Source organism: Achroia grisella, unplaced genomic scaffold (assembly GCF_030625045.1).
Source record: "Achroia grisella isolate CSIRO2021 unplaced genomic scaffold, CSIRO_AGI_Agris_v1 utg997, whole genome shotgun sequence".
NCBI lineage: Eukaryota > Metazoa > Arthropoda > Insecta > Lepidoptera > Pyralidae > Achroia > Achroia grisella.
In genome coordinates this window covers 256,078-279,130 of record NW_026713081.1, presented here as the reverse complement: position 1 = coordinate 279,130, position 23,053 = coordinate 256,078, and the positions used below count along the sequence as shown (strand labels likewise).

At 39.7% G+C, this 23,053-nt stretch overlaps 3 protein-coding genes across 3 annotated transcripts in view; 1 reads left to right on the top strand and 2 right to left on the bottom strand.

The window, feature by feature from the left end:
• LOC131854407 (RNA-binding protein FXR1) overlaps positions 1–9,588 on the top strand; it is a 37,347-nt gene extending 27,759 nt beyond the window's left edge. Inside the window, exons 10-16 of the mRNA XM_059205521.1 lie at positions 729–866; positions 1,339–1,489; positions 2,667–2,766; positions 2,851–3,046; positions 4,481–4,568; positions 6,389–6,457; positions 9,362–9,588. Of these exons, the coding sequence (XP_059061504.1) occupies positions 729–866; positions 1,339–1,489; positions 2,667–2,766; positions 2,851–3,046; positions 4,481–4,568; positions 6,389–6,457; positions 9,362–9,588 (969 nt within the window). The remainder of the gene's footprint in view (positions 1–728; positions 867–1,338; positions 1,490–2,666; positions 2,767–2,850; positions 3,047–4,480; positions 4,569–6,388; positions 6,458–9,361) is intronic.
• Positions 9,589–11,929: 2,341 nt separating this feature from the next.
• The window catches only part of LOC131854405 (uncharacterized), a 237,832-nt gene continuing 226,708 nt past the window's right edge, over positions 11,930–23,053 (bottom strand). The window contains exons 3-4 of the mRNA XM_059205520.1: positions 13,601–13,688; positions 11,930–12,557 (exon numbers count right to left, since the gene is read on the bottom strand). Coding sequence (XP_059061503.1) covers positions 12,401–12,557; positions 13,601–13,688 — 245 coding nt within the window. The 3' untranslated portion in view covers positions 11,930–12,400. The remainder of the gene's footprint in view (positions 12,558–13,600; positions 13,689–23,053) is intronic.
• On the bottom strand, positions 17,087–22,938 carry LOC131854409 (uncharacterized). Its single transcript, XM_059205523.1, is given in 3 exon segments — positions 17,087–18,198; positions 22,329–22,484; positions 22,597–22,938. Coding segments are annotated over 3 exon segments (618 nt in total). The 5' UTR covers positions 22,786–22,938; the 3' UTR covers positions 17,087–17,925.

Here is a 23,053-nt window from a genome sequence, read left to right as displayed (position 1 = left end):
TCTTGTCATTATTAAAAAAATACATGCTGTATTACGGCTCAATAGACTAGTGAACTAGTCTAGTGATAATAATACTAATGCCTAAATACGTTCATTTATTTAAACTATTGAATTTTTGTACTATATGTGGGCTTGATAGTATTAGGATACTACACTAGCTAAATTTTGGGATACAGAGATACTCAAATATGCATTGATTGCATAAATAATGTAGATATAAATAATGAAATTTTTTAACATCAACTGATATATCATCACAATCATCGCAAACTAACTTATGTTCCACTGCTGTTCATTGTAATGATTTAATTCGAATCCATTCCCTTGCGGTTATATATCACATGTAATTTCACTGGCCCATTTCTATAATCTATTGAAAATTAAGATTATATACAATGATACTTAATTGTACTGTAACTGTGTAAAGACCTATGTTATATAGTAAAAAAAAAAACCTCATCACTTCGGGTCGACAATGTGTGGAGGAATTGATTAAAATGAAGAATTTGAACTACTATTGAAAATTAAAAGGAAATGTATAAAGTGACTATTCACAAATGTGACCAGCGGTGAAAAGAACGGAATGGAGGGTTAAAAAATGGAATTTATAAGTGGTAATTTAAGAAGGGGGAAATGGTTAAGAATTATAAGGGCATGTTTTTATAGAAGGTGAGAGTATGTAAAATGAGTAGTAATGTAGTTAAGTGTTGGTTTATTGTCGCGTTCAGGTGAAGGTAGAGGGCGACAACGAGCCACAGCCGTCTGCGCCGCGCGAGGAGGGCATGGTCCCGTTCGTGTTCGTGGGCACCAGGGAGAACATCGCCAACGCACAGGTGCTCGTCGAGTACCACGTCGCTCACCTCAAGGTAACCAGACACGCGTACATAATTTATAACATTATTAATACATACAAAATATGGGACCTAAATTACAGCCCTGTGGAACACCTTATCTGATGACAGGTAAATTTGAATGAAAATGATGATTACCGTGCCATTTTATCAATTTTTTATTTTAATATATCATTTTCAAATCCGACAAAGGTAATTACGTGTTTCATAATACGTATTTTACAAATAAATTAGACATGGTCAACTCTGTCAAAAGCTGAACTTAAGTCAATTATTTTTTTTCACTTTTTGAAGTAGTTACGCTGTTTATTTTGAATGTTACTTACGTTTTCCTGAGTACCTTCTGTTATATTTATAACGGTACGATTATTTTCTTGGCATTTTTTAATTTCATAGTATAGTTAGTTTGCTCGGTCGACCGAAGCGTAGCGGGGTAGATCAGTTACACTCGTCGACTACAAGCTGTATACGTGGTTATGGATTGCAGGAAGTGGAACAGCTGCGCGCGGAGAAGCAAGAGATCGACCAGCAGCTGCGCGTGGTGATGGGCGGCGCCATGACGGCCTACCCCCCGCCGCGGGGGGCCCCCGCGCAGCGCGCGCGCCGCCTGCGACCGCCGCCCGCGCGGTACGCGCCCGGTACGTGCACACACACACACACACACGCACACACACGCACACACACACACACACACACACACACAGCGCCCGCGCAGCGCGCGCGCCGCCTGCGACCGCCGCCCGCGCGGTACGCGCCCGGTACGTGCACACACACACACACACACGCACACACACGCACACACACACACACACACACACACACAGCGCCCGCGCAGCGCGCGCGCCGCCTGCGACCGCCGCCCGCGCGGTACGCGCACACGCACACACACACACACACACACACACACACACACACACACACACACACACACACACACACACACACACACAGCGCCCGCGCAGCGCGCGCGCCGCCTGCGACCGCCGCCCGCGCGGTACGCGCCCGGTACGTGCACACACACACACACACACACACACACACACACACACGCATACACACACACACACACACACACACACACACACACACACACACACACACACACACACACACACACACACACACACACACACACACACACACAGCCACACACGCCCCGCCGCGCCGATGTCCGCGCCCAGCACGAGGCGCAGCACCTCCACACACACACACACACACACACACACACACACACACACACACACACACACGCCCGCGCAGCGCGCGCGCCCCTGCGACCGCCGCCCGCGCGGTACGCGCCCGGTACGTGCACACACACACACACACACACACACACACACACACACACACACACACACACACACACAGCGCCCGCGCAGCGCGCGCGCCGCCTGCGACCGCCGCCCGCGCGGTACGCGCCCGGTACGTGCACACACACACACACACACACACACACACACACAGCGCCCGCGCAGCGCGCGCGCCGCCTGCGACCGCCGCCCGCGCGGTACGCGCCCGGTACGTGCACACACACACACACACACACACACACACACACACGCACACACACGCACACACACACACACACACACACACACAGCGCCCGCGCAGCGCGCGCGCCGCCTGCGACCGCCGCCCGCGCGGTACGCGCCCGGTACGTGCACACACACACACACACACGCACACACACGCACACACACACACACACACACACACACACACACACACAGCGCCCGCGCAACGCGCGCGCCGCCTGCGACGGCACACACACACACACACATAAATTATATTAATAACGATGTCTTGCACTGGCAGGCGGGCGGCGTATGACGCCTGAACTCGGCGACGAGCGCGGAGGAGAGCGAGACACCGGCTACCGACCCCGCACCACGCGCCCCCCGCCCCGCACCAACAGGTAACGAAACCACCAACACTGAACTCATTCGTCGCTCTCTGTATAGTAGCAGGCGTAGTGACCGCTGGACTCGGTCGGTTGCAGATCCAGTGAGCGAGGCGAGCGCGGAGAGAGGCCGGAGAGAGGAGAGCAGCGCGGCGAGCGGACGGACACGCGGCGGCCCGCGGCCGGCGGCGACGAGCGACGCCCGCCGCTGGAGAACGGACGGCCGCACCCCGCGCGGCCCGCGCGCCTCCCCGACACGCGGCCCGCCGCGCGGCCCGGCGACACGCGCGCCCCGGTGAGTAGTGTGGCGAGTGTGACGAGTGTGACACGGCCGGCCGCACCCCGCGCGGCCCGCGCGCCTCCCCGACACGCGGCCCGCCGCGCGGCCCGGCGACACGCGCGCCCCGGTGAGTAGTGTGGCGAGTGTGACGAGTGTGACACGGCCGGCCGCACCCCGCGCGGCCCGCGCGCCTCCCCGACACGCGGCCCGCCGCGCGGCCCGGCGACACGCGCGCCCCGGTGAGTAGTGTGGCGAGTGTGACGAGTGTGACACGGCCGGCCGCACCCCGCGCGGCCCGCGCGCCTCCCCGACACGCGGCCCGCCGCGCGGCCCGGCGACACGCGCGCCCCGGTGAGTAGTGTGGCGAGTGTGACGAGTGTGACACGGCCGGCCGCACCCCGCGCGGCCCGCGCGCCTCCCCGACACGCGGCCCGCCGCGCGGCCCGGCGACACGCGCGCCCCGGTGAGTAGTGTGGCGAGTGTGACGAGTGTGACACGGCCGGCCGCACCCCGCGCGGCCCGCGCGCCTCCCCGACACGCGGCCCGCCGCGCGGCCCGGCGACACGCGCGCCCCGGTGAGTAGTGTGGCGAGTGTGACGAGTGTGACACGGCCGGCCGCACCCCGCGCGGCCCGCGCGCCTCCCCGACACGCGGCCCGCCGCGCGGCCCGGCGACACGCGCGCCCCGGTGAGTAGTGTGGCGAGTGTGACGAGTGTGACACGGCCGGCCGCACCCCGCGCGGCCCGCGCGCCTCCCCGACACGCGGCCCGCCGCGCGGCCCGGCGACACGCGCGCCCCGGTGAGTAGTGTGGCGAGTGTGACGAGTGTGTGACACGGCCGGCCGCACCCCGCGCGGCCCGCGCGCCTCCCCGACACGCGGCCCGCCGCGCGGCCCGGCGACACGCGCGCCCCGGTGAGTAGTGTGGCGAGTGTGACGACTGTGACACGGCCGGCCGGACCTCGGTGAGTAGTGTGACGGCTGTAGTCCGCGGGGGCGAGCTACGTGAGTAGTGTGACGAGCGTAAAGAGTGTGGCTAGCAGGAACGAGCTCCGTGAGTAGTGTGGCCCGCAGGGGCGAGGTTTGTGAGTAGTGTGACAATGGGCGTACAGCTGGGACGATCTTCGTGAGTAGTGTGATGACGAGCGGTCTGCACACACATGTTCATAACACGAGAGCAGCACGCCCCGCTACGCCAAACGACTAAAGATTCATCGATGTCTATAGTTATGTTTCTGATACGCATCATAATACCTACACTTCATTACAACCCTAACTGCCGCCCGCACAGCCGTGGCCGGTCCACATGAGTATTTTTGCGGGCAGCCTGACACCCAGTCTAAGCCTACATTATTAACACGCCCCCGGGAGAGACACGACACCCAGCCTTCTTAAATAAATTAACAAAATGAGTACAAAAGTCTACAATTTGAGTGTGATGACTGTTGCAGAGTGGCAGACGACGCGAGGATCGACGGAGGCAAACTGACGACGAGAGCTCCGTGATAGACAGCCAAGATGTTTCCAGCGCCGACAGAGGTCTGTACACGCGTCCACCATAACTGACCGACAGACCGACGACAATATATGTTAATAAATATTAGATATCTCAGTTAGATTATTTATTACATTTAAAATTTTAAGATTTTACCCAATATTGCATGATTTGAGTATTTTGCTGAACTTTAAAAAATCTGAAAATATTACTGAATGTGCTAGTTAAAATGTAGTGAGTAGATGCTGCACAGGTTGACTTTTGAATCGTGATCAGTACGAAGTCATGTTCCATACAATAATATTGATAAACTATATTATATTAATGAAAATGAATAATAATTCAATAATGACACAATTAAACCAATTCAGCGTTCATAGCATAATAATAATCTCTCTGAACAATTTACACAAAGACATTTAGTGCCAAGTTAGGGAGAGCTTGTGTTATGAGTACTAGACAAATATACAAAAAAAATACCCAAACCTATACGATCATACTCAGGAATACAGATATTCGTACTGTGCTAAGAACGAGACCTTCGGAAGTGAAGTGTACATGGCTAGATCACCGAGATGCATAATACAATGATGGTTTATAAAAAAATACTTCTAAAGTCATTAATAATCTGAAATGGTCTACTAGAGGATAGCATTCATGAGACTTGGACTCAAAGACCGTAAGGGGCCGAAACACCGTATTACGGACCTACTTCTAAATGCAGTCCACAACGTAACTGAATGCAAGTAGAATTTTTAAGTTAAAAAATTATTAACTTATATTGAAAGTAAACCAGTTCAGTTCACAAATCATCTGTCTAGACATGGAGATAGTTTTTATAAATTAATATAACATTATATTAATTTTTGTAACACTTCATTTCATTATAATAAAACAGCGTATATTTTCGACTGGATCACGCACAAAAGTCAGCCTCCCGTTCAGTTTATATTATATCTATTGCATTATTTATATGTTCATGTTTGTGCACCCTGTTTTTATTACATTTTAATTAGTACATATTGATGGCGTATGCAGTAGACAGATGTACAGAATGGGATGTTTTCCTTTTATTTACGTATAAGTATATATACTCGGGACGAATGGTCGTTTGCTATCTCGATGGCGGGGCTCTTCTAACGGTAATAATTTCTTCCTGATCGTATAATGCGTGGTTTGGTGAAGGTTCTAATCAAATAGTTAATATATATTGATATTAGTTAAGTCGTGCCAACGTTTATAGTAATTAACACTAGATTAGTTACGTGTAATTGGTAAATTAATATAGATACTACCATTTCGTTGTCGTAAATGTGTTTGAAGTTTTAATTTAATATTTATTTACTTATATAATTTTTAAATTTCGTATAGTGTATAGGTGATAAGTTTTTTTTTTGTAATTAATGTATTTATTAATAAATTAATAGCTTTGTTACTCGTAAATTTTTATAATAATATAGGCTCGTAACTGTTACTAGTCGTATTCCGCGATTTAATTTATATATTTAATTAAAAAGTATCGTATGTAACAAATGTACACCGATGCTTATAAATATTTATGATTTCTAAAGTTAGTAGGATTAAATAATTCCTTCGGGTTTCGATATTTCGGTTTAGTTAATCGATGGATATGCAGTTTAAATTGTAGAATTACTTACATTTCAAATATAGGGGTTGAAAAGTTAAGTAAAATTAATTTAAAAGTTCTTATATTGATTATTCTAATAAATATGGAGCATTCATATTTGTGTGACGTGAGAATAGCATATCGGGTAGCAAACGGGCCGTGTAGTGTGCGAGGCGGGGCGGGTCGGCGTAGAGTAGAGTAGCGGTAGAGGTCGGCATGAGATGTGTTGGTGTCCAGACTCGGCCACGTCGGAGGAGGGACGCGCACTACACCACGCCGCCAGGCGACGACGGCGACGCCGGCAAGGTACACCTACACCTACACACACACACCGCCACACTACTCACTCACCACACGCATACCGGACGAGCACCGCACTCACACTACGCTCACACCGCACTCACACTACGCTCATACCGCACTCAACTGCACTCACACCACTCTCAACCACGTTCAAACTGTACTTACACCCTACTCACAATGCCGTCATACTATACTTACATCGCGCGAGTACTACACTAATACCACACTTACTATCGTTCACGCTATACTCACACCGCGCCCACACCGTGCATTTCTAGTTTTCTTGTAGTTACAATGAGGTGCATCATTGTAACTACAAGAAAACTAGAAATGCACCATGCCCCCTACACTTAAACCTCTATACTACCCTGATTCATTTGTAGTGATTCACCACCGTGCTCTGACTGACTCGACTTAGACTTGACCTCTAGGATTTTATCCTACTCCACTTTTAACGCACGACGAATGTCTATTCCGTTATACATTAAAACAGATTGGAAGTGCTACAAATAATTTTCAAATCGTAACTAAAAACAACAGTGAGTCTCTTCTCCCAACATAAAACTGCTGACACTACATGTATAAGTACTACACCTAAGAGTGTCATGGCTTTCGAAGTACACCTAAACATGTATATATGCTGAGGTGTACTTATATACATGATTATATGTACTTGAGTCCACATAACCATATACTTAACTACTTGACAACACGCACTATCTACATTGCAGATCTGATTACCAACCAATAAATACACAAATCAGACCTCAGTAAGTTACCATTTGCTTTATATCATAGTAGTGTGTCGCATGTGTTATGCATATTATATTTATATACAGAATACTAAGATAAGGATGGCAAACAAGCATATTACCCTTCTGATGGTAAATGCAACCATTTACTAGAAAATTTAATTTCTGATTGTAGCCTATAAACGCCTTAAACAACATAAATGTCACGTGCACGTTGCTGATTCTTGAGAAATCTTAATTAATTAAAAGTATCTATTAGTGGCTCAAAAAGTGTTGTGTGACATAAGTTTTTTTTTTTCATTTTCAAAACATAAATTAATGATACTCCTCGCAAACCACCGATCAAATTATTCCATATATTTCAGTCATAACTCTAGCCTGATTACCATTACCAGCATTTGTCAAAATATATAAAATTCAATCATTTTATATCATATTAACATAATTCAGTTTTTGTTAAGAAGTCTATCATGTAATTCAGTGTTCTGCAAAGTGGCTCACAGTCAAAAATAGAGCCTTATTAACGATTAATAAATTAGGAAGGCCCGTATTTGTCAGTAAATAATTGAATTTCTTTGTACCACTAGTAACTTTTTGAATTGACAAAGAGTGTTTGCTGATCACTGGTATAATTGACCGAAAATATATTAATGTAAGAATAAAAGTCTTGATTTTTTGTTTTTCTTTATTAAAATAATCATAGTATGTTGCATGGCACTAAACTTAAATGTAAGAACATTGCACCGGTCTGCTTCTAGTGAGTGGAGGATGCATGCCAGTGTAACCGACATGATGTAACATTTTCAGATTTACTGCTAGATTTATTCACGTACTTTGAGCTAATGACACATCACTGAAATTGGTCACACTTGGTCAACCCATCGTTTGACGTTTCAGTCGACTCCGATTGGTGCATTGGTTGTTAAGCCCCGCCTCTTTGTAACAACGAAGCAACGAAAGCGCCAATCAGAACGGAGTTTTATTAGGGCAACTTGACGCGTGACCAATTGTCTGTGATCATAGATAATCAGGGATTCTCAAGGGTTCAGGCTGATTCATACTTTGTATGAATTCACACATGATGTTTAACAAGCTTACCTATTCTTTAATAAGGTATCTTATTTAGTTGATATCTCGAACTGACAGTAGATTTGATATATCATAAGAATTGAATGGAGATTTCTTGGGAAGGCCTTTGTTTACCAGTGAACGTCTTCCGGCTGAAATGATGAAGAATCTAGTAGACATGCAAATATTTTTATTTTGGTAGTCAGTTCTTTTTAAGGGCTACTTACCGTCTAGAAATATATTAATGTTGCTATGTTAAGTTTGAGAAAGCCACTGTAAATAATATCATAGCACAGCAGCTTGATTACACTGTCATGTGCTTATATCGACCTATATGCTGTCTGTAATTCTATTTAATGGACTTAGAACAATAGTGTTAGGTTTCCGCGTGTGTACTATCCCTTTTAGATTATAATTTAATAAATTTATTCTTTCAATTGTAAATTTAATTTATAACGTAATCAAAGCAAACCTAGGAATGTTGATCTCCATTTGTCGAATAGCAATATTTTTGTTTTTTCAAATATTAAATTCGTAATTTTTTAATATTGATTTTATGAAAGTACAAGTGTAATTTAATTGGTTTGGTCTGTTATTGAATCTCATTATAAATTTATTAAAGTAGTTGGGGATTTGGTTAAGTAAAATAAATATATATTATGTTATACAAACATAATTTTCTGTCGATAAGGAATAGAAGGAACCTGTTTCATTTATGATATATATAATGGGACAGTAATTTCGATGTTTTATTGTTTTTTATGGAGTGTCAAACGATCGATTCCTTTTATGATATATTGATGAATTGATTTTTATTATTTTGATTATCTATATAAATTAATAAGTTTTTTTTAGATGTAGTATCGGTTGTTAAAAGTTTCGTGTTTAATATTCATTATTTCTATTGTTATTCGGGTCTTTATGCGAATAAAATGTATTCACGGCTTGTGACCGCAGCTAGTGCAATCTAGTCGAAGTGCGATTTTGTTATACATAAATTTAGGTTAGTTCATGGGAGGCAGCCTTAATATCCTGTGAGTAGATATTGTAGTGGTGTGTCGGGAATATACCGTGCTAAATTTTGTAGGAGGCGGGTGGAAGAACGGCGTCAGCGGCGGCGGCGGCGCCCCCTCCGTCGCCGGGCCCGCCCCGGCCGCGGGCGGCGCGGGGGGCGCGGGGGCGGCGGGGGCGGGGGCGGGCGCGGCGGGGGGCGCGGGGGAGGGCGCGGCCGCCGCGGACAAGCGCGCGGCGGCCAAGCGACGCTCGCCGCTCGCCAAGGCCAAGCCCGAGCCGCTCGTGAACGGCACCGCGTAGGTGCCCGCGGCCCGCCCCGCCGCCCGCGGCCCGGCCCGGCCCGGCCCGGCCTGGCCCGGCCCGGCCCCGGCCCCGGCCCCCGGCCCGGCCCGGCCCCCCCCCGGCCCGCGCGCGCCCTGACTTGACGCCGACACGAGGATGACTCCGACGTCGCGCCGCCCGCCGGCACGCCGGCGCTAGACTTACTCGTATTATGCTTTTATAAGAGATTCGTGATTTGTATTCCTGATTATTCGATAAATATGAAAATTAAACATGTGTACGTCGCTCCCCGGACGATACGCGCCGATCGCGGCCTTTCGGTACCTTTATGGGAGATCGGACATAGCGCAGTACATACGTGTGTCGTAGCCTGTACTCTGTGGTTATGTGATTTCCTATAAAATAAACATTTCTGTACATATTTTCAATCGTATTTTTATTTACGAACACCTCGACGATCCGTGCGTCTCGACGATGAAATTTATACATTACAAAAATATTACGACTAGTGTCTATGCTTACGGTGGATCCCGAACTACACTAGTAATACTATAGATCGGAAGATTCCCTGGGACCTCGGGAGGGGAGGAAGGCGGGACGCTTAGATTGGTGACGCTAAAAATTTATTAAATCCTACGAGTGATTCTTGACACGTCTAAATTTACTATTTACAACTTATGCACTATAATATCAGTCATTATTGATAACTTAGAAATACTGTGATATGCATTATTGCCGGGAATATCACTAGAGAACGGGAAAGTAGATTATATACAGATATTTTTAATCTATAATGAATTGTAAGTCTGCATTTATCTTGTATAAGTTGATATGTTGTCTTCAAGAAAGTAATAAAGTTACAATAATACATCTAGACCGTAAAAATGTAGCTTGTATTAGATTTATTACAATCTAAATTATCACAATACCAATCTCCGAAATATTATTTTCGTCATCACACAATGATCACAAGTTTCTAGAATTCCGTTTGATCAGCTAAAGAATAATTAGATCTACTCTGGAGAATAATTAGGTCAAAATACCAATATACTTATTCTCTTGAATTATATATAAATAACTTATAATTTCCAAATTTTATAGTCACAAAGAACTGACGTTACATATTTCATATTTTATTACAATTCAAAATATGAAATTGGACTAGATTTAAGTGGATATTGGCATTAGAGGCCAGAGTAGATCTGCTGGTCTCCTACTAACAATTTCAAAATTTTGGCATATCTCAATGAGTTATCAAACCGATTTTCAGCTTTAGGATACAATTAATACTAGAAGAAAATTATAGATGGAATATAAATACAAAATAGGTTTAAACATTTTTAGCATTTCCAATTCGCAAGAATTTAAAATTAACATGTTAGTTTAACGGAAAGTTATATGAAATCAATCCTAAAGCTGTCTAGGTGTGACATTTGCTGATCAAGTCTTTAAAGAGCATTTATCAAATTGTAACATTGTCAAACCGAGTCAAAAGTTGTTTTACAATATAAAATATAATTCAGAAACCAAGGCCCAGAATACGCGAGAGAAAATAGGAACGCAGAAGATGAGAACAGTAGTAAGTATATACAACAAACTGTAAATAATAGCTCCTAAAAGTGTCTGCTAGCCTGGTGTCGTGACTTAATAATTAGTTGGCCATTACAGTAAACAACCAGTAATCAACGCCTTCAAGCTTCTGCTAGCCTGGTACCTTCACAGAAACGTGACCTCCAGTGCCACGATCAATTTTATAATCTAGTAGTACCACTGGTTTTATGATCGGCTAGTACACCGGGATAGTTTATTTACTAGGAGAATATGAATTAACAATACCAAATGATTCTCTTATATAAATAAGAGAAAGAGAGAACGCTATGTCAATAGAATTTCCAGGAAGATATCCTCGCCATTATCAACAATTCAGTCAAAGGAAACTCTAATTACAGTGAGGAAAAGATTTCTTTTCCTGTAATTACCGACCGAAATAAGAGAAATATAATACATGTTGTATATATAATATCGTAAAAGAAAATATTTCCCTTTTGCAAAGATATGTTACCCGTTGGGTTAGGTTGAAGGGCCTCTGACTATTGATCTGGTTTTCTGGGCCTTGGTTCATATAGATAATATTGAGTTTTAATTGTTACCACGGAAACAAGTACGACCAAATCCATGCCATTAGTTCTAAATGAAGCAGAGGCATATTCAGAAATTGACAATATTTTTTACTATTCTACATACAAATTGTGAGGTCAGTGGACAATACAGCGCTATCTAGTCCCTAGCTAAGCAGAGCTTGTGGTATGGGTGCTAGAGAACTGTAGATATAGGTACTTTTTTTGCCAATACATATATAATATACACATAAATCACCCGGAGGAAATCGGAGATGCTCTGTTTGAGCACTTGATACTCTTATGACATCTTAAGAGTAAGGTCGTGTTATTTCCGTGATATATAACGGTTGATTTACATGTTTAGCACTTGTAGCCAACTTCGAGCCACAAAGGATCACGCAAAACCACGCGGTCCTACCAACTATGATTAATCTCATAAAATTCGTCATAATGGCTTAACTGACCTGATTGATCTCCCGCCGTATGCCACTACCAAGGCGAAAGAAACTATTATTTTTAATTTGCATATTCATTCCACGATCTATAAGAAATTCCAGGTAACTCATGAACGCATACGTAAAATATTAATAAATAAATAGGCCAGTATTAGTTCGACAGATCTTGGCTAACCATGTAAATCCCAATTCAAGAGTTCAAACAAAAGTGCCCAATTTGGAGGGCCTATCCCCGGCAATAATGAGATGATGGCATTATAGCAGTCGATGCCGGTCCTCATGGCACGCCTCCAGCTCGCTGTCTTCCGAATCAGAGTGGGAGCAGTACGATGAGTCGCTCCAGTGCTGGAACTCCTCTTTGTGGTGCTCCAACGCCATCAATGAGGGGAAGAGACTGTCGCACGCGCCACATCTGTGGTAGAACAAAGTTTTTATATAAATAATAATAATATCTCTTGATAATTCACACAGTGTCATGTAGTCCAAAGTTAAGGAGAGCTCGGGTTTTGTGTACTGATAGAACTGAATCATGTGTTCATAAGTTTGTGTGTTTTGTATCTAATACAATATATCGGGAGAAATGAGATTGTTAGTAATGTAGATTAATAACCCCATTGCTACCAACGTAGGTTAATGTCATGTCAGGTTAATCTCCACGCGATTCCTGCTGGAAACCATCAGGTTGAATTCCTGGTGAATTTCCCACGATGGACTAACTGACCTGATCTCATACTCATTTTATCATCCTCCACTAGGGCTTCGCCAGTGTATACTGTATATTATCTTAAAAAACAACATTATACAAAAGGTCTCAGGAAATAGTGGTTTCGGAGTTTATTTTCTCCTATAATATTTTTCACCCTCTATAATATTAGCATAGATTATAATAAAACTAAATCTAACTAGTTAAGTACGACTACGACTCATGGTCTTAATATTATTGCTCATGTTATTGAGTTAAGATTATTACTATTTCTACTTTTAATGGATTTATATTATTCTGTTTAATTTCCTTCTACCATTAGCATGTACGAAATCACAAATATTCAGTGAGACACAGCTACTGGAAGGGTTACCACCTTTGTTAGTACTGGCACGGTACACTCGATGGAAAGTTATGTGTCAACGATATTGCTTTGTTTGCTGTCTTTTATTATTCCTCTTAGATTGCTTTTGTAGACATATATCAAATAAAATTATATTCAACTTAGATGCTGTTTTACCCAAAAACCCTCACAACCTTTCTTTTTAGCGATCAAATTTCGACCGTTATTTAGACTACACCCATATTGCGACATGAGTTTCGACTATGAACGAGGCTGGTATTGAATAGAGTTTTGATATAGCGTGGACGCTTAGTGTTGACTGTTCGGCGACCAAACTGCGACTGACCAAATGGCTTCCACAAAACACCTAATTCGATAAAATATATTTCTGTTTTGTTAATTGTCTTACCCGAAGTGTCGCTTCTTCTGTTGGTGGTCGGCCAGCTGCCGGCGCGTGGGGAACGATCGGTCACACACGTTGCATGTTAGCGCCTCGTCTGCAATGTTAACATTGACAATAATTAATTATAATGTACGCCGGTTTCTCTCCCTGGGGCCCTGAACCCCGGCCGACTGAGCTTCTGCCGGGGGTGTGCTGCCATCTCCTCTCCTTAAGAGGGGAGATGAGAATATTTGGAAAAAAAAAAAAATCTTTATTGCGTACAGAAAAAAATTACAAAATAGAACTTTGCATAAATGTGCTGAATAAAAAGCTTAGTCTTATCGCTTAAAGCAATTTCTCACAGACAATTATTAATTAATCTTTGATTTTAACGAAGAGTAGGTAATCAGCTACTTTATTTCTATAATTTTTTCACCTTCATTCATATTTCATAACCCATAAGTTCGAACTATTGTATTGCTGTTAGCCTTTACATCTCCACTGAACAATAGGGGGCGAGTGCAGATGGCACTCCAAATCAAAGGAAGGACATATGTAGCGGTACTACTTTCTCCGCGAGTCCGAGTCATGGCATCGCTAGGGGTTCGAAGCTCGGCTGAGGCCATCATAATTTTGATCCCCGTTAAAATTGGCTGGGGGACATTCAAACCCTAATTTGTGTTTCGCTGACTGCTCTGTCATAGAAGTTTTTTTTATATAACTAGGGTGGCAATCAAAAATATGGTCTTTTACAATTAATTATTCAAGGAAAAATCCAGGGCCGCCGAAGCCGAGGCAGGCGCCGCATTTCATGGCTAAAGAATTTAAGGCAGTAGTTTGGGATTAGCACCAGATCCTTGTTCAAATCTAAGATCAGAATTAAGATCGCCAACCTCTGGTAGGAGACGGCACATAAAAGAGAAAGAAGGCAATCGAGCATACGACCCATCTTATGGTAAACGGTTATCGTAGCTTATGGACGCTTGAAATACCAGGGGTGAAATTGATACATATGTCACGTGCGCAATATCGACTCTTTAAGAAACCCTAATATGTTCTTCTTTCCAGTCTTAATGTACGCGGGAGGCACTGTTCAAGCCCACTTAGGTTCCAGCATGATGCCGATGGAGAGCGGTGCTATGGTAAAAGGTATCCAAAATAATAATACTTGAAATAAAACAAACATTACATATTTATAATTTATTGAATTTAAATACAATATAAAAGGGCGTAAGGGGTAAATCTATACAATTTTAGAATAAGGTCGATTTAGTAGAAAATAATATTTGGCAGCTATTTTATACTAGCTATGATCGTGGTTTCACCTGAGTGATATTTATAGCCTATGTGTTATTCTGATGCATAAACTGTATTACTGTGAAGTTTCCATCTAATTTCGTTCAGTAGTTTTTGCGTGAAAGAGTAACAAACATCTATCCATACTAACAAACTTTCGCATTTATAATATTACTAACAGTCCCGGCAGACGTTGTTTTGGTTTAAATTAAAAAAAAATTAGGGGTGGACTACCCCTAACATTTAGGGGGATGTAAAATAGATGTTGGTCGATTCTCAGACCTACTCAATACGCTCCCAAAATTTCATTTGAATCGGTCAAGCCGTTTCGGAGGTGTATGGGAACGAAAACTGTGACACGAGAATTTTATATATAAGATTTAATATGATAATAATAAATGATTTGTACATATGTATTTACGTTAAGGCACTATAAGTTATATGGTGCTGGTTGGTAATTTTATTTATATTATAGATGGATAAACGTACATACACAAGCACGTATTGTGTTTCCTTTTTTTTATGATTTTGTTATCATATTTATGGTATTAATAATTGTATATATTATTTAGGTCTCTATATTATGCATCGCATTATTCTTAATATAAATAAAAATATTTTAAACTTAAGTGTTGTTTAAGTACCTTAAAAAAGTATATATATATATTTTTGGTCTTACGAGCCTTTTCTGATTGAAAAAAAATCATACTTTTAAAAAGTCATTACATTAAAAACAACACTTTAGTTCATAAAGATCCAAAGGAGTTGAGTAACACTACTTGTGTTAGACATAAATTAAAATAAAACATTAAATTACATAAAAAATATATTTTATTACAAATTATTGAGCTTTATTGATATAAATAGAGTTACAGAAAGAGTACACCAGGCTCAATAGCCAGGTAGAAGACTCACGAAACTGAATCATTTTCATCAAGAATTAAGGGACAATTTTTTCAACTAACCTATCTACTAACTCACACTGCCACCACTGTAGGAACAGTCCGACCAATCCGGGGCACTTGCGGCCGAACGCCCGCTTTCTATATTATATCAACTGTACCAATAGGACAAATAATAGGTTCCTTGCAGATAGTTAAGACATACATAATTTAGCCGACGTAAAGTTGACCGTTCAGTTTTGTATATTTTAAGATATAAAACAGCTTTCCATAAGGGCCCTTTAACTCACACCATACAAATCCTAAAATATTCATGCCCATAAAATTATTTCAAATTTGTCTCCTCTTGGATACAGTGATTCAGTTGTATTACTGGCTTTTAGTTCGACATAGCCTTTGCAATTGTGTATTTTATGACATAAAACAGCTTTGCATAAGGGCCCTTCAACTCACACCATACAGACCCTACAATCTTCATGCCCATAAAATTATTTCAAATTTGTCTCGTCTTAGATACAGTGATTCAGTTGTATTACTGGCTTTTAGTTCGACATAGCCTTTGCAATTGTGTATTTTATGACATAAAACAGCTTTGCATAAGGGCCCTTTAACTCACACCATACAAATCCTAAAATATTCATGTCCATAAAATTATTTCAATTTGTCTCGTCTTGGATACAGTGATTCAGTTGTATTACTGACTTTTAGTTTGACCACAGATAACCATAATATTACATAGTTTGACATAGCCTTCGCAATTGTGTATTTTATGACATAAAACAGCTTTGCATAAGGGCCCTTTAACTCACACCATACAGACCCTAAAATCTTCATGCCCATAAAATTATTTCAATTTGTCTCGTCTTGGATACAGTGATTCAGTTGTATTACTGACTTTTAGTTTGACCACAGATAACCATAATATTACATAGTTTGACATAGCCTTTGCAATTGTGTATTTTATAACATAAAACAGCTTTCCATAAGGGCCCTTTAACTCACACCATACAAACCCTGAAAATTTGTCTCGTCTTGGAGTTAGGTTCACTGTACACTGACTTTTTGCATGGCATATCCCTCATATAACCCTGTTTAAATTTTCTAAATATAATGTAAATTACAATAAATAGTTACGTTTCATAAATATAGTCAATTCAGTTGATTATAGTCTACTAATGATCGTCCATCGAGATATATTTAGCGAGGTAGGCTTTGTGTTTCGAAGGCGAGTGAGATAAATCATTTATGAGTGTGGGAGAAAATACCTTAATTATAAATGTTCAATTAGTATTTTTCTGTTAACCTATTACCCCCAAAAATACTTACTTTAATTTCAGTACTAGTCTATAGTACTAAATTTAATAAGTATTTTTGGGGGTTGGAATGAGGGGTGTCGCAAAAAAATAGCAAATAAGGGCGTCACAATACGAATACATTTGCGTAGTCCTGCCATAGGGTGTTATGTACGCCATATCTATATTTGTGTATTTGTGCATTAAAGTTTTAATTAATAAATAAATAAGGCAGTTAATTTACAAGGTGTCAACCGACATCAAAGGTTTGACTGGACCTTTGAATGGTAGCGTACAAGGTACTACGGGCACATATGAGTCTGTTTACCATTACAATAATATAAAAAATACATCATCTCACTCTCCATTTCACGATGACCTCGGTGGTCTAGCTATTTAATACATTGCTTCACATTCCAATAAATGTCGGTTCGATTCCCTTACAATATAAACATTTGTATTCATGACTGTTGTATTTATGTCTATTATATGTTCAACATATGTTATATTAAAGTTGAAAAAGTATAGGATATGTTAATTATTTACATTAAATGCTAAGATAAAATTATATTGTAACATTAGGTATTTCTAACACACCTACACGAATACAAACAAACATACCTATGAATACAAACATTTAGATCATGGCCTCAAACCCGCGACCATCGGTAGTAAATCGGCGTGCTAAACCGCTAGACAACCGACGCCAACTAGTTACTGTCTTGTTAAAAATAATTATGCTAACTGTTCGATAATTACAATTTATATAAAAATTCGGCAAGTTCATATAATAATAGTTGTAAAATTTTCCAAACCACTTCCACAAATGTCATTATCACTAAGTTATTTTACAAATTAACCGTTATATGGGTAGTGTATTCGAAACTGAGGACTTGAACATGCTTCCGAAGAACCTGGTGCCCAAAGATCCGCCAGGGAGCGCGTCCATCATCATCCAAATGAGAGCTATGACTTGTGCCACCGCGCACACCACCGTAAGGATCGTACTTTGCAGATGCATCGCGCAGTACAGCGTTGCTATCAATGTCACACAGTACAACACTGTTGAAAGAGCTCGCTCCTTTGAGAACATCGATTTCAGATGCGCCCATGGTCCGTATAGGAAAATCCGTTGCTAAAAGATTTAAGTATACATGAAACAATTAACAAAATATTAATAAACTACTAATCGCTTCAAAATCCGGCGTAGTTTTAAAGCCATAGGGACGGACAGACAGCGACTCTACATGTATTATATATATAAACCTTCCTCTAGAATCACTCCATCTATTAAAAAAATCGCTTCAAAATCCGTTGCGTAGTTTTAAAGATTTAAGTATACATAGGGACGGACAGACAGCGACTTTATTTTATACTAGCTACTCGCCCCGGCTTCGCCCGGGTCTACATGTATTATATATATAAACCTTCCTCTAGAATCACTCCATCTATTAAAAAAAAACCGATTCAAAATCCGTTGCGTAGTTTTAAAGATTTAAGCATACACAAGGACGGACAGACGGCGAGTTTATTTTATACTATGTAATGACTAGCACGGGTCCAATGTCTGATTTTCTTCTTTTATTAAAACTAAGATATCTCCCAAAATGTTCGTTGAAATCAAACGATGTAAAGGAGAATTGTGCTCAAAATTAAATACTTGTAGTAAATAACATAGTTATTAGTAAGAGGCTCAATATCATGTTTCTGAAATCACGTTCGCAAATAATGCATTTTTTTAGAAGAAATTTGATTACCATAAAACAAATAATAAACTATTATTTTTTTAATTTTAAATAAAGCAACACGTGAGATTCTTGATCCACGTTCTTGTCGTCTGCTTTTCGAACGAGTGGTAGAATTTTAATAAATATACTATACTTATAGTTTTTTGAGTAAATATTATTTTTATTATAATTCATAAATTAAAAAATAAAATATACTGAAATAAACAGCCGGTGTATATTGTAGTATATATAGTCTTTGGCATAATTGATATTGTTCATAACGTACTCTGTGCAGTTGACAGAGCCTGGTTGTAAAAATGGCGGGAACGGCCTAATTAAATGTGAAGCGCAATTTAGCGTTTTATTTATTTAAATATTTAAATACAAATTGGCGACGAGTCATAATTCACGTGTGTAATTAAGTCTGCATTAATAAAATTGTAGTCGTACAGCCTATAAGAGAAGAACCATGATAAAATTATTGATCTCTCAAATACCTTGCAATCAATCGGAATTAGGCCGTAAATATTTATTTACGTTCCGCTCTACTCAGCTCACTCTATTATTATATTAAATATAAAGGTATATTATTTTCGTTATTTTGAAAATTCATTATAATTCAGTAAATATTTATTTACAATCCGCTCTACTCAGCTCACTTTATTATTCAAAAGTCGTACAGCCAACAAGACAAGAATCATGATAAAATTATTGATCTCTCAAATACCTTGCAATCAATCGAAATTAGGCCGTAAATATTTATTTACGTTCCGCTCTACTCACTCTATTATTATATTAAATATAAAGGTATATTATTTTCTCATTATAATTCAGTAAATATTTATTTACGATATTATTATATTATTAAATATAATTTTGAAAATTCATTTTAATTCAGTATATTATTTTTCGTTATTTTGAATTATTTTCGTTATTCATTATAATTCAGTAAATATTTATTTACAATCCACTCTACTCAGCTCACTTTATTATTACAGTCAACAACATTTGCATTCATTATAATTACAATGTTTCACACATTTTTCAAACTTATATGCTATCTTGTATTGTTAATAGAATAGAATAGAATAGAAAATCATTTATTCAAATAAACTTAATTTAAGCACTTTTGAATAGTTAACAGTGTAGTTTTTTTAAATCTACAGCTTATTCGGAAAGCTGTCTTATCACAAGAAGAATAAGCAAGAAACTTGTGTGTTGCTCTTTTAAACAATCCTTGAAGTTCACATTTTACAAGTCGAAACGTGTGAATACAAACTACCAACCAGCACTAATTTATTTAGGCTTAAATAAAAACTAAAATAAAAACACAATAAGATTAAATCAGTCGTAGTGATAATAATAATAAGCTAAAGATAAGTTTTCTTTTGGTGAAAATCGAGTTTTTCACTTATGTGTAATGGTAGAACAAATTTGTTGAAAGAATATCTAAATTTGTTCATCTACCTATTTGTATGTTAGTACAATAAAGTATAATAAAAAAACACATGTGAAACGTCGATTTTAGTTGCCTTATCCTATAGACGAAATTTCATCGAATTTAATTAGGTATTGTAGATATTTTTCATAGTAGCACGTAAGCCACAAGTCACTGTTGGTTACAGCCTACAGACGTGTGTCAGAGATTCTTATCTACGCTGTAATATATCATTCTAAATGAGATTATATCAAACATAGACAACGGTTACGAGACAGGTGTAATAGATAACAAATATTTTTTATTTGGATATTTTTTCATCAAGCATTTTTTGTCTATAGGTAAAGTCTGAACTGGATGATTCTTTTTTAATCAAATCAAACTAAAAAACATTTATTCATGTTGGACATTTTAGTCGCTTATGAAGGTCAATTTTTTTTGCTGCCGCCCAAAACAGTCAATTAAGCAGAACTGGCAAGTAGCTCAACAAAATTTATTTCCTTTAAATGCCAGTTTATTTTACATTGTGAACTTAATGATATAGGTGTCTATGACTAACATTTGATGAAAATGGCGTACATGAACAACTATTGCTATGCACGTTTGTCATTTAAGTAATATTTTAGTGTGCAATAGGGTTTGCTCAATAAATATGATTTACCAATGATTCAAATACATTTTAAATTTAAATAAACGCAATTCCAGTCTATCCTTTGGTATCTTATTGTAAAATTGTATACTCATTCCCCTAAAAGACTCATTGACTTTTTCTAAACGATATTTAGAAACAGCACTCTAATAGAGTTTATTTTTATAATAGCAGTAACTATATTCACGCCATATCCATTGTGGAGTAGACAGCGAGTACCAACTGAGTATTAAAATATACTATATATATATAATATAATTTTATACATATAGGAGTGGGTGCCGCGAGATAGTTAAGTGTCAATATGTTACGGTACTCCCCCTAACATACATGTCCTAATCAATCTTTGTATTTGCTAATTGCAAGACATTAGATAATTAGCGGCTGCCACTGACCTAAATATACCAATTTGCGAGTCAACGAACAAAAGAAATAATAGAAGTAGAAATCATCACACTTTCGTGTTTAATATACATTATTTATTATGTTAATCCGAATTTAATCAATAGATAAGTTTCTTGTCAATAAATTTTGACTGAAGATGTATTTCGAAAGGGCCAATAGAATTTTTTTTTTCGGACTACTCTAATGCTGTTGGCCGCAGCTGTCCTTTACAGCTTCACCGGACGATAGGGGGCGAGTGCAGATAGCACTCCAAACCTGCGGAAGGACTTATGCAGCGGCTGAAGACCACCTGACGAATATGACTTTAGAGTTAGACTGAGGTCACCGCTAAGGTTTCGAACCTCAGCTCAGGCCGTCGTAATTTCGATTCACGTTTGAATTGTATGGCCGCTCGTACAAGTTTATTTGGAGTAAGATTATTTGTATGTATAAATTTTACATGATTAATATTATAGTGAATGAAGATATTTATCTCTCTCAATGTTTCAAATAGGTTGCACTGTGGTCATAAACTGACTGGAGTAACAGAAGTGTCAAAGTCGATAGGTGCCAGCAGTTTTTCCATTACCATCACTAGATACATTTATATTGTTAAACTGAATAAATAAACTGTGGTAGTCTGTAGTTTTATTCTAAACTGTGGTATTCGTAAACCACAAAAGGATAAACCTAAAATAGAACTTTATGACTAGCTCTATGGTCACACACACATTGAATTTATAAATTAATTAGTATTTTTAATATTATGTACATGCTCATTTGAAAAGAATAAGAGCAGAATTCTTAACTCAAAAGCACTCCGAACTGACGGTAGATTTGACATATCATAAGAGTCTGTAATAGACCTACATGAATAGAGATATTTTGATTCAATTGATTTTAGTTTAATATTTAATACAATACAGAGTTTTGTTCCATTAATCTGGGATATGATTATTTGTGTACATCATTCTAATTTATGTGTATTCTATATTGAGCCCCAAGTTGTCATTAGAACTAGACTTACAAATTGGTGTGACTGCAGGATATTTGTTAATATAAGTTACTTACCTAAGTATGAAGAAGAAGCTTCCCAATGTAAACAACATGGAGAATTTCCTCGCTTTTAGTAACAAAACTGGTATCAAAGCGAATGATATTATAAAACAAACCACTCCAAGAAATATGCATGCTCCAAACGCTATAAACCTCTGTGAGCGACTCTGAAATGATAAACAAACGCAAAGATTACCATATTCTAATTATGACTCATCCGCGCATCATTTCGAGACAATACATGTTCATTTATAACAGTTAACTTGTCAAAATACTTACCAATGTACAATACTCCTTTTGAACTTCCTGGAACCAACTTTCATTGGTACTACTACTTGGCGTTTGTTCACCACTAGGACTCCGCGACATAAAACTTGGTGTTGAAAATGTAGGTAAATTGAATTTGTAACTTCGACTTTTATCATTTTGTAGTAAATACTCATCTAAATCTGATTTCAAAGTGGCCATTATGACTTTCTATCGAGTTCACCAATTCTTTAGCGTACTATAATATTCAACATGGAATTACAAATAATTGCCAAATATTTCGTCACGATTCAAGAAATCCAAATCACAAAAATAATACATTTAACATTTTACGTTCACTTCGCACTTCGCAGCTGAAAACCAATGGATTGGGAAAATAAAAACAACTTGACAGTAGTCTGACGTCAAACTATGACAGCTAAGTGGCGGTAACTGACATTCGATTCATTTTTTTTCATTTTTGCGAACT